The sequence below is a fragment of the Lampris incognitus genome, chromosome 5 (assembly GCF_029633865.1).
Source record: "Lampris incognitus isolate fLamInc1 chromosome 5, fLamInc1.hap2, whole genome shotgun sequence".
NCBI classification, from domain to species: Eukaryota; Metazoa; Chordata; class Actinopteri; order Lampriformes; family Lampridae; genus Lampris; species Lampris incognitus.
Window position 1 is genome coordinate 64,336,091 of NC_079215.1, and position 11,126 is coordinate 64,347,216.

The 11,126-nt window shown below is 46.1% G+C and overlaps 1 protein-coding gene across 1 annotated transcript in view; it reads left to right on the plus strand.

Annotated features, from left to right (window-relative positions):
- kdm2aa (lysine (K)-specific demethylase 2Aa) overlaps positions 1-11,099 on the plus strand; it is a 32,129-nt gene extending 21,030 nt beyond the window's left edge. Inside the window, exons 21-25 of the mRNA XM_056279581.1 lie at positions 2,463-2,720; positions 2,961-3,124; positions 7,840-7,986; positions 8,615-8,833; positions 10,899-11,099. Coding sequence (XP_056135556.1) covers positions 2,463-2,720; positions 2,961-3,124; positions 7,840-7,986; positions 8,615-8,833; positions 10,899-11,080 — 970 coding nt within the window. The 3' untranslated portion in view covers positions 11,081-11,099. The remainder of the gene's footprint in view (positions 1-2,462; positions 2,721-2,960; positions 3,125-7,839; positions 7,987-8,614; positions 8,834-10,898) is intronic.
- Positions 11,100-11,126: the final 27 nt, after the last annotated feature.

The window sequence follows — 11,126 nt, forward strand, 5'->3', positions numbered from 1 at the left end:
AGCGCCCGCAGGAAACCCATACAGACACAGGGAGAAAATGCGTTCTCCACACAGATGGGACCTGGGTTGGCCTGGGGTTCAAACCCAGGACCTTATTGCTGCGAGGCAACAGTACTTACCCCTAGGGCCACCGTGCTGTCCCTTGATTATCAATTCTTTTTGTTTTGTTTTTTTTACAGTGTACCAACCTGTAAGCATATCTGACAGTTTTTGGAAATGGAACTTTTTTTTAAATGAAATTGGATTTTTTACGTTACATAAACCAAATGTATATGTACCCCTTTTGTCACACCGGGGGCAGGAATTGAGGACTCAAACGCATGACTCAGAGACAGACTGGACTAGAAAGGTTTTATTAATCCAGATGAACTTACAGACAGCAGGAACAGACGATACAGACCGCAGGGAAGGCTCGAAACAGGACGTGGCGCATCCAGTGACCAAGAGTCCAAATGTTAGTATGTGTTTCTGTGATGATCCGACCAAGCGCCAGTGCAACTAGGGGGAACATATACCGAACAAAAATATAGATGCAACACTTTTGTTTTTGCTCCCAATTTTTCATGAGCTGAAACCAAAGAGCTTAGACTTTTTATATGTAAACAAAAGGCCCATTTCTCTCAAATTTTGTCGACAAATTTGTTTAAATCTGTGTTAGTGAGCACTTCTCCTTTGCCGAGATAATCATCCACCTGGCAGGTGTGGCGTATCAAGATGCTGATGAGACAGCAGGATTATTGCACAGGTGTGCCTGAGGCTGGTCACAATAAAAGGCCACTCTGTGCAGTTTTATCTTGAAAAGAGACATTTATTTAGGCACTGAACTATGGGTTTCACAAATACGTGGGGGGGGGGGGTCAGAAAACCAGTCAGAAAACCAGTCAGAATCTGGTGTGACCACCATTTGTCTCACGCAGTGCAACACATCTCTTTCGCATAGAGCTGATCAGGTTGTTGATTGTGGTATGCTGGTCTACTCCTCTGCAATGGCTGTGTGAAGTTGCTGGATATTGGCAGGAACTGGAACACGCCGTCATATATGCCGATCCAGAGCATCCCAAACATGCTCACCAGGTGACATGTCCGGTGAGTATGCAGGCCATGCAAGAACTGGGAAGTTTTCAGCTTCCAGGAATTGTGTACAGATGCTTGCATCATGGGGCCATCCATTATCATCCTGCAACATGAGGTGATGGTGGTGGATGAATGGCACAACAATGGGCCTCAGGATCTCGTCGCGGTATCTCTGTGCATTCAAAATGCCATCAATAAAATGTACCCGTGTTCATTGTCCATAGCATATGCCTGCCCATACCATAACCCCACCGCCACCGTGGGCCACTCTATTCACAACGTTGACATCATCAAAAATTCTTTGGTTATGCAAACCAATTGTTGCATCAGCTGTCCAGGTGGCTGGTCTTAGACAATCTTGCAGGTGAAGATGCCGGATGTGGAGGTCCTGGGCTGGCATGGTTACACGTGGTCTGCGGTTGTGAGGCTCGGAAACGACTTTGGAGACAGCTTATGGTAGAGAAATTAACATTCAATTCACAGGCAACAGCTCTGGTGGACATTCCTGCAGTCAGCATGCCGATTGCACGCTCCCTCAAAACTTACAACATTTGTGGCATTGTGCTGTGTGATAAAACTGCACCTTTTAGAGTGGCCTTTTCTTGTAACCAGCCTAAGGCACACCTGTCAGGTGGATGGATTATCTCGGCAAAGGAGAGGTGCTCACTAACAGAGTTTTGAACAAAATTTGCGAACAAAATTTGAGGGAAATAGGCCTGTTGTGTTCATAGAAAAAGTCTTTGATTTCAACTCATGAAAAATTGGAGCAAAAACGAAAGTGTTGTGTTTATATTTTTGTTCAGTGTATAACACTGGGGAGCCAATCGGGGAGACTGGGCGCAGGTGAGCAGGGCAGGGTAGGGACAGAAAAGCCAATCAGGGAAAGGGGAACAGGTGAGTAAATCATGGGGCAATCAGAGTTACTCAGGCAGAAACACCAATCAGGAGATGGAGAACAGGTGCGCCTTGATGACCCAGGCCACACAACCATGACACCTTTAAGGCTTATGGATGCCTCAATGCTCCTAAATGAATGGAAGTGTCTGACAAAGCTTGGACATATAATTTTTGGTTACAAAATGATGAAACGGTAAAGATTTCTTTCACTCCCTGTGAAGTTTGCTCCTGGACAGATTTGTTGTTTTTGCCTGACAACAGCAAAATGCTCTTGACTATTCCTCTTCACCTCCCAGTGCATATGTGTGATGTGGTGCAACTTTTTCAGGTTTGCTAGATATTGCTATTAGAAAAATTCAACGTCTGGCAAAGGCTAAAGCACTCAAGTTCAGAAATAAGTTCAAGTATTGTGTGAATATCTGTGTATATTTATGAACAGTGTATATTTCTGTGTTTGCATTGCAGTATGATATTTTGTGCATATTTTGCAGGCCACGTCTTCGAGGAAATCCTCACCACGGTGACAGAAGCATGAAAGACCGGTTCGCCTCTTCATCTTCAGATGACGAAACTCCAGTTCCTCATGCCTCCTCGTCACTCTCTCCTCCTTCCCTCCTGTTGCTGCCCTCTTTTAAAGACGTAGGGAATGAGAAAGGAGGAGAGAAGGAGGTGTGGGTAGCAGTGTTCAGATATCTAAACAGAGCAGAGCTGCTGGCCTGCATGACGGTCTGTAAGGCCTGGTACAAGTGGTAAGTGACATGCGTGCTACTGAAATGCCGGTTAATGTCCATGTAAATGAATTCACATCGCCACAAGAGAACAATAGGAAGCCAGTGCTGAAGATGGAACCTAAAATAATGTTATAAGATACATCATTTTAAAGCAAAGTGTGTACTGTCAATAAATGATTGCATGCATGAGTTTTCTTTAGATAAATTCCTAATTGTGTTGTCCTTACCAGTTTTTTCCTGTTTGTGTCTGTGTTATAGGAGCTGTGATAAGCGTCTGTGGAGTCATGTGGATGTGAGCAGGTGCAGCCCTCTCAGTAACCAGGCCTTGGCAGGCATCATTAAACGCCAGCCTAGTTCTCTAGATTTGTCCTGGACTCCACTCGCAAAGAAACAGCTCAACTGTCTGCTCACTAGGCTACCAGGTACAAAATGCATACATACAAACATACATGCATACATACAGGTGACAAATTGAAGGAAAGACCAATAGAAAGTGTCTTAGTAAGGTGTTGGGCCACCAGGAGCCTCTGGAAGAAGTTCGATGCTCCTTGTCATAGATCCTACAGGTCTCTGAACTCTACTGGAGGGATGGAATATCATTAGTCAAAAAGATATTCCCTCATTTGGTGTTTTGATGGTCGGTCCAAACTCTCCCATAGGTGTTCAATCGGGTTGCGATCTGGTGACTGCGAAGCGCCATAGCATACATACTTGTCATACTCATCAAACCATTTCGTGACTCCTTGTGCCCTGTGGCTGGGGGCATTGTCATCCTGGAAGAGACCACTCCTATCAGGAGAGAAATGTCTCATCAGGATGCAAACTCATCAGGGGTCAAAAAGGTGACAAAAGATGCGAACCCCCTAGGGGGGTCCGGGGGCATGCTACTCCGGGGAGGAAGTTTCAGCTTTAAAATGTGGATTTACAATCGATTTAGAAGGAGGATAAAGGGAAAAACCACCCTAGAATTAATATAATCTTACTGCTACAAAAGTAATGTAAGGGGGACATCAATTCAGGGCACTTCAAAAAAAAAAACATTCAAGAGAGTGCAGAGCTGGGTCCAAAATTGTATCAAACTGCATTGTATCCACTATACAATACATTTCATCAAACAAAACCAAAACACAATATGCACAACAACTGACAAATCAGTTATTTTATTGGAGAGAGAGAGAGAGAGAGAGACTTATTTCTTCTTTTTGGTTTGTACTAGAGTCTCAAGCGCCGCGTTCTTGCAGCGTCCTTGAGCCCTGCCCTTCTTTCCTCCTCATGCTCTCCTGAGCATTGCCTGAACAATGGCAGCCACAGGTGCCTTCTTTCCTCTTGCAGAAGATTCCTCCGCCGCTGGGCCTTGCAGCAGAATTCAACTTCCGTCATTTTCAGTGAGCTTGGCATTTACCCCCCTTCTCACGCGACATAATTAGGCTACTGTAACAACCGTTCTGTTAAACTACGTCATAAGTAACGTAGGTCCATTTTAGCTAAATGTCTACACCGTTGTCTCATGAATTAGTCTCATGTTCCAAAAGCAAATTGTTTAATTACACTGTGGCTATGACAGTATTAGCCTTGCTAATATTAGCTTAGCATAAAGAAAATGGAACCGTCAGGGGCTATCCTTAAGTTTGCACTTTGGCTGAGGAGCTCAACTTCTGTTGTAAACATCAGTAAAACGGTGACGTTAGTAACGTTAATCGAGTAGTCCCGGAGCCCTAACGTCAGTAACGTTATACAAGTGGAATTTGGAATCACAAGTATGTTAGACTCCATGGAGATAACGTTAACACATGAAGTTATACATCCATATCAGGCTAATTAACAGTCCCAAGCTTGACATGGCGTCATATAAGCCAATTAAGGTTATCATATATATCAGGTTGCAGTTCGCCTATGGGGTTTTTCCTCCTCGGGCATAGCTCCAGGCAGGGCCATGGCCAGCTTTCCCAGCCAGACACCCCCCTCCATCTTTTCTCCCCAAGTGTACTTGGCCAATTACCCTACTCTTCACATCCGGCTTTCTACCCGCAGACATGGCCAATTGTGTCTGTAGAGACGCCTGACCAAGCTGGAGGTAACGTAGGGATTCGAACCACCGACAGCGCTGTTGGTAGGCAACGGAATAGACTGTTATGCTACCTGGGCGCCCCACAGCCAGACACCTTTGACACACCTCCCCTCACTCCACGCGATAACACCAAAGACACAGTCAACGCTAGGCAATATCGCCGCCAGACCACCCTCGGTGTTATCAGAACTGCCAGTCTGCATGGGCCAGCAGTTAGCTTAGCCTGCCCCGCGCCCGCGTCCTATCAGACCGCCCTCGGTGTTTCCTCTTTGGGCGCAGCTCCAGTCAGGGCTGTGGTCCCTGGGCCCACAGGACACAGCAGACCAAGCTCTCCCAGCCGATCCAGCACCAGCTCTCCCAGCCATCAAAGGAAGACGTGGACAGACGTGGATAAAAACAGTGCATGGACGATACTAGGTGAGGCCGCCACAAACATAAGTTCGCGCTGCCATCTTCCCACACCGGTATTGGGTGAGGTCGCTGCAAACATGAATTTGCGCTGCCATCTTCCCAGATATCCTCCCCTCCAAACTCACCTGGCTCACTGTACCAGCCCCCATCTGCCAGTGAATTAAAACTTCCTGACAGACAGGAGGCAGCTGGTGAGGCTGGGGAAAATCACATCCAACACCTGGACAATCAGCACTGGAGCGCCAGCCCTCTACTGTTCTCACTCTACACAAATGACTGCACCTCAGGAGACCCGTCTGTTAAACTCCTGAAGTTTGCAGACGACAGAACCATCGTTGGCCTTATCTGGGATGGTGACGAGTCTGCATACAGACAGGAGGTTGATCAGCTGGCCCTCTGGTGCAACCATAACAACCTGGCGCCTAACACACTCGGAACAGAGGAGATGATAGTGGACTTCAGGAGGAGCCCCCCAACACTGCCCTCCCTCACCATACTCAACAGCATGGTGTCCATGGTGAAAACCTACAGATTTCTGGGTTCTACAGTCTCCCGGGACCTAAGGTGGGCACCCAACATAGACACAATCATCAAAAGGCCCAGCAGAGGATGTACTTTCTGTGTCAGCTGAAGAAATTCAACCTGCCTCAGGAACTGCTGATTTCAGCTCTACACTGTAGTAATCCAGTCTGTCCTCTGACCATCCATCACTGTCTGGTTTGGATCAGCCATCCAACAGGACAGGGACAGGCTGCAATGGACAGTTAAGTCTGCAGAGAAAATCATTGGTGCCAACCTGCCCTCCATTCAGGACTTCTACACCTCCACTCAGGAAACGGGCAGGCAACATCACCGCAGACCCATCACACCCTGGTCACAATCTATTCCAACTCCTCCCCTCTGGCAGGCGCTACAGAGCACTGTACCCCAAAACAACCAGATATAAAAGCAGTTTCTTTCTGCAGACTGTCATTCAAATGAATGCTTAACACTGTCAATAAATCCAACCCTTTTGTATATACGGGGCGGCAAGGCTCAGGAGGTAGAGCGGGTCGTCTAGTAATCGGAAGGTCGCTGGTTTGATCCCCAACTCCTTCAGAGAGCATGTTGAAGTGTCGTTGAGCAAGACACTGAACCCCTAACTGCTCCTGATGAGCAGGTTGGTACCTTGCATGTCAGCCTCCGCCGTCAGTGTGTGAATGTGAGGCATCCATTGAAAAGCGCTTTGAGTGGTCGGTAGACTAGAGAAGCGCTATATAAATGCAGTCCATTCATATACTGTGCTGTGCATGTTGTATATACTGTACATTGTACATAGACTGGTACGCTCTGTCATGTCCATCTACCTCAGACATGTATGCACGTAAGCTGCTAACATCTATTTCAGCATCTCTGATATAGTCTCTGTACCATTTCACCTTCTCACCTCTTATTTCACCTGTATAAGTCAGTCTTTGTGTATATATCTGAAGGTTGTTGTGTTGTTATTCTCTGTGAAGTACACTGAGAGAGCCACGAAACTGGATCCAAATTCCATGTAGTGCAAACCTACATGGCCAATAAACATGATTCTGAGACTGCTGCTGTAAGAGACTCTTACGGGCAGTCAAAACTGACCTCCAGGGGACGGCCATCTTTTTCTTCACTCTAATCCGGTGCATTGCATGTGCCAAGCATGGAAGCCAGGAACCTTTTTTTTTTGACAACTCAGAAGGTGTGGTTCTTCTTTCATTCCCCATGACTGTCCTCGCAGACCCAGCCCGCCCCCCCCCCCCCATTTCAAAAACCCATCAGATCTACATGAATCACACAAATGATCTGTTTTGGATTCAAAACAGTGATTTTTGCTGAAAGGTGACAAGTTTGCATAGAATAACTTCGTATTTATTTGCAGTGACTCTTCCCGAAAAGTGGACCCAAGTCATGCCAGGAAAATGCCCCCCCCCCCCCCCCCCAAGCATAACAGAGTCCCTGGACCCCCTCACTGTAACAGTCAAGCATTCAGGCTTTTCTTCTAATTTGACACCAGTCTGTATATGCTACTGGTCAAACTGGTGTGTTGAATTGCAATGAAAAGTAATTCAGCTTGCAACTATACTGAATGAGGCCTCGGTCTGTTGAAAACACGAGACATGACCAGTACTTGTCTTTAAACACAATTCATTTCATTGTCACTTTATCGATACTGGTGTTGGAAGTCATGGATTTACACTGTGCTTCAGTAGGATTATCTGTGTTTTCTCTGACACAGTTACACTTTTTGTGAAATATTCGGCACCGGTCCATCACATTTTTGTCCCCAAACACAACCATTTACTTTTTGTGACAATAAAAAGCATATTTTGTTATTTCACATTTAAAATGCCTTTTTCCAGAGGTTGATTAAGTCGTATTTAATACATCCATCCATCCATTATCCAAACCACTTATCCTGAGATAAGGCAACAAACCTGGCTGACCTGAGCAGGATAAGCGGTTTGGATAATGGATGGACGGACAGCACACCTGGCGAGCCCAGACATATCCTTAACACAGCTCATTTATTGTTCTAGTTTTCTCAGTCTCGTCCATCCAGTTTCCATGGTCATTTATTTCCCTCTTCCTTTCTCCTATCCTGTGCCTCCCGTCACACGCTGCTCCATCTCATTGTCTCCCAAGGGCTGAGGGAACTGAGAGTGACGGGTCTGTCCTGGTCCTGTCTGTCAGCGATGGTCTCTCCAACTCTGCCCTGCCTCCGGTTGCTGGATCTGCGCTGGTGTGACGGCATCAGAGACGCCCAGATTAAAGATATCATCGTCCCGTCTGGTAAACGGCACACAGACCTACACACACACTCAGATTAGCCGACTTTTAATGGTGAGGATGAATGACAGTCACTAGACTAACCAAAACGACTTCAGTTGAGTCACGTGAGCTGCATTTGTGTTGTCTGGTGTAGGATAAAAAATACTGGACATTTAGTGTATGGGTGTGTGTACATTTACTGTATGTATTCTGGTGTTTTAGGGGAACCGGTGGGTGGGGGGAGTGGCTAGGCCTGGGGGAGCTTTTGTCTGTGTATGTATGAGTGCATCTATGTTTGCCTTATGTACTGTATTTTCTGTATATTTGTGTTGACCCCCTTCAAAACGAGATGGTCCATCTCAAAGCGTTCATCCTCCTAATGAAACGTTATAATACGGGGCGTTTACACATCTGGCCGACTTCAACCAGACTCGAGAAAACCAATCGAAAACCAGTATCTGGTAAATGTGTGGCGTTTGGCTGCTGAGCAGTGAATAAAAGTTTACATTGCTTCAAACACGTCCTCTGACATAAACACTCCCAAGGCACAACACACAACTGATGTGTTATTGGAACGTTTAGCAGGAGAGCGACTAAAACCAACCGCCAGGCCGGGGCTTTAACACTCACCGTTTACTCCATGTCTCAGGCTCAGAGTCCTCCCGCAGCCGGCTCAGGAACATGCAGACTCTGCGCTTGTCTGGTCTAGACGTCAGCGACTCCACTCTGAGATTCCTACAGCGACACATGCCCCAGCTGGAGCAGCTCGACCTCGCCCACTGTAAGGAAATCACAGACGCCTCCATCACCCTGCTGGCCGCCCCCGGAACACACACCCGCAGCAACCTCACGGAGCTCACACTGGCCGGTGGGTACTTGGTGGGGAATGGGCTTTTTTTTTTTTAAAAATGGCAGATGTACTTCCGATTGGCATAGCAGGGTAAAGATTGGTTTTTCCCTTTGCCTGCATGTTGATGAACAACCTTTCTGTCGTCTTCGAGTCCGTCTGTGATCGTCTGTTTTGTTTCAACACAATACAGGTGTTGTCATTGACATGTCTTTGTTTCTGTTGTCAGATGACTGCACGACTAGAAAAAGTGATTTTTGCCTTGCGACCCTTGATCAAATGACTTTTTGGTCTGACAACAGAATCTTAAAGATATGTCAGTGACAACACATGTATTGTACTATACACTATGTTGAAACACAAAATAAGTGTTAACGGGCAGAATTGAAGACGACAGCTGGCTTTTAGAAAATTGCGATCAATAGGGAGAACCGATCTTTACCCGACTATGACGAAGTGGAAGTATGTCTGCCATGTTTGTGAAAAAGTTCTACTTAGGCAAAGTTGTTATTGCACATCACCAGTCACCTCGTGGTCAAATTGTCTTCCATTTGTCCTATAGTCACCCTAAAAGTACCTTGATGGCATTAACGGCATCCATTCCATAAAACAAATACCTGGTACTGGCCGAATACAAAGAAAAATCCAAAAAGTTCAAAATGATAGGGTGTGAATTTGGTAATACATAAAGATAACAGTGTGAAATAGGGCTAACGGTTATCTCATGTAATCAAGTTCAAATCCAGACCTATTGGAACGATCAAAATTCAAATCTGAATCATTATTTTGGTCATTAATCAATTCTATATGGGCGGCACAGTGCTTAGCGCAGTCGGCTCACAGCAAGAAGGTCCTGGGTTCAAGCCCCGGGGTAGTCCGACCTTGGGGGGGGGGGGGTCATCCTCTGTGTGGAGTTTGCATGTTCTCCCCGTGTCTCCGTGGGTTTCCTCCGGGTGCTCCGGTTTCCTCCCACAGTCCAAAGACATGTAGGTCAGGTGACTCGGTCATACTAAATTGTCCCTAGGTGTGTGTGTGTGTGTGTGGGCCCTGTGATGGCCTGGCAGCCTGTCCGGGGTGTCTCCCCGCCTACTGCCCAATGACTGCTGGGATAGGCTCCAGCATCCCGCAACCCGAATTCGGATAAGCAGCTTAAATAATGGATGGATGAATTCGATATGGGCCAGGTGCTGCTCCGCCCTGACATAAGGTGCCTTGTCGCAGAATGGCACCATCTGCACACAATCTAATGATAGACAATAAAAAAAAAGCTTGTATCATTTTCCCACTTCACATATTTATTAACAGTTTATAAGTGGACGAAAGATGTGGATGCCGTCTGAGTCATCATTTGTAAAGGATAAGAATACAGCTCGGTCAAGACCAAGAACCGACACGCTAGGCTGCAAAACAACCCAACGTGTGTGACCGTAACGGGCTGGAGGCCAACCGACACAAAGATAATTCTCCAGCAACAAATCAACTACTACGTCTTTAAAATGGGTATCCATATTATTTTCAGTGAAAACATAATTCAATACATACACCAGGACATTACAGTATATTTTGAATTATTAGAATTATACGGGGTCAGAATACTGGTCTCTGATTGGCTGGAGGGTGTGTGTGTGTGTGTTAAAACCGTATAATACACATGTTGTTCAGCTCAAGTTTAATCGCTGTTCTACGTTCCGTAGCAAGGGCAGTACACATTCAGTTAGCTTAGCGGCTCACTTTTGCCTTTTGATTCTGAGTCCAAAACATCCAACAAAAAGTGCAATTTCGTTGTGCTTGCACAACTACTAAGTTCTTGAACCTTGAAGTGAACGTTTTTACTTTATTCTTCGGTGATGGTGGTATAAGCGGTCCTTATCGGTATCCCTTTCTTAATCAACAGTGAGGCATTTTCCTGTTCGACGCATGATTTAGGATTCAAACAGATTGAAATCCAACCTAATTCTGACCTTAACTAGAAGCTGGCTTCTTTTTAAAGTACTTGTGTAATTTTAAGACTGTTCCTTAGTTTTTTTTATCCTTTAGAGGACTGATCTCAAACACACGCAAACTGTCTTTTCACGGCTCCCCCCAGGTTGCTGCCAATTGACAGACAGCTGCCTGTCCTACCTGAAGCGTATCTCCTCCGTGACCCTGCTGGACCTGAGAGGCTGTAAGAACATCAGCCGGCGAGCCTGCGACGCCTTCATTTCAGACCTCTCCCACATCACTCCATACTGCATGACAGAGGAGAAACTCATCCAGCGAATAGACTAACGCAAGCAGCCTTTAAGTCCCTGCCAGAGAGACGACGCGTCTGTCA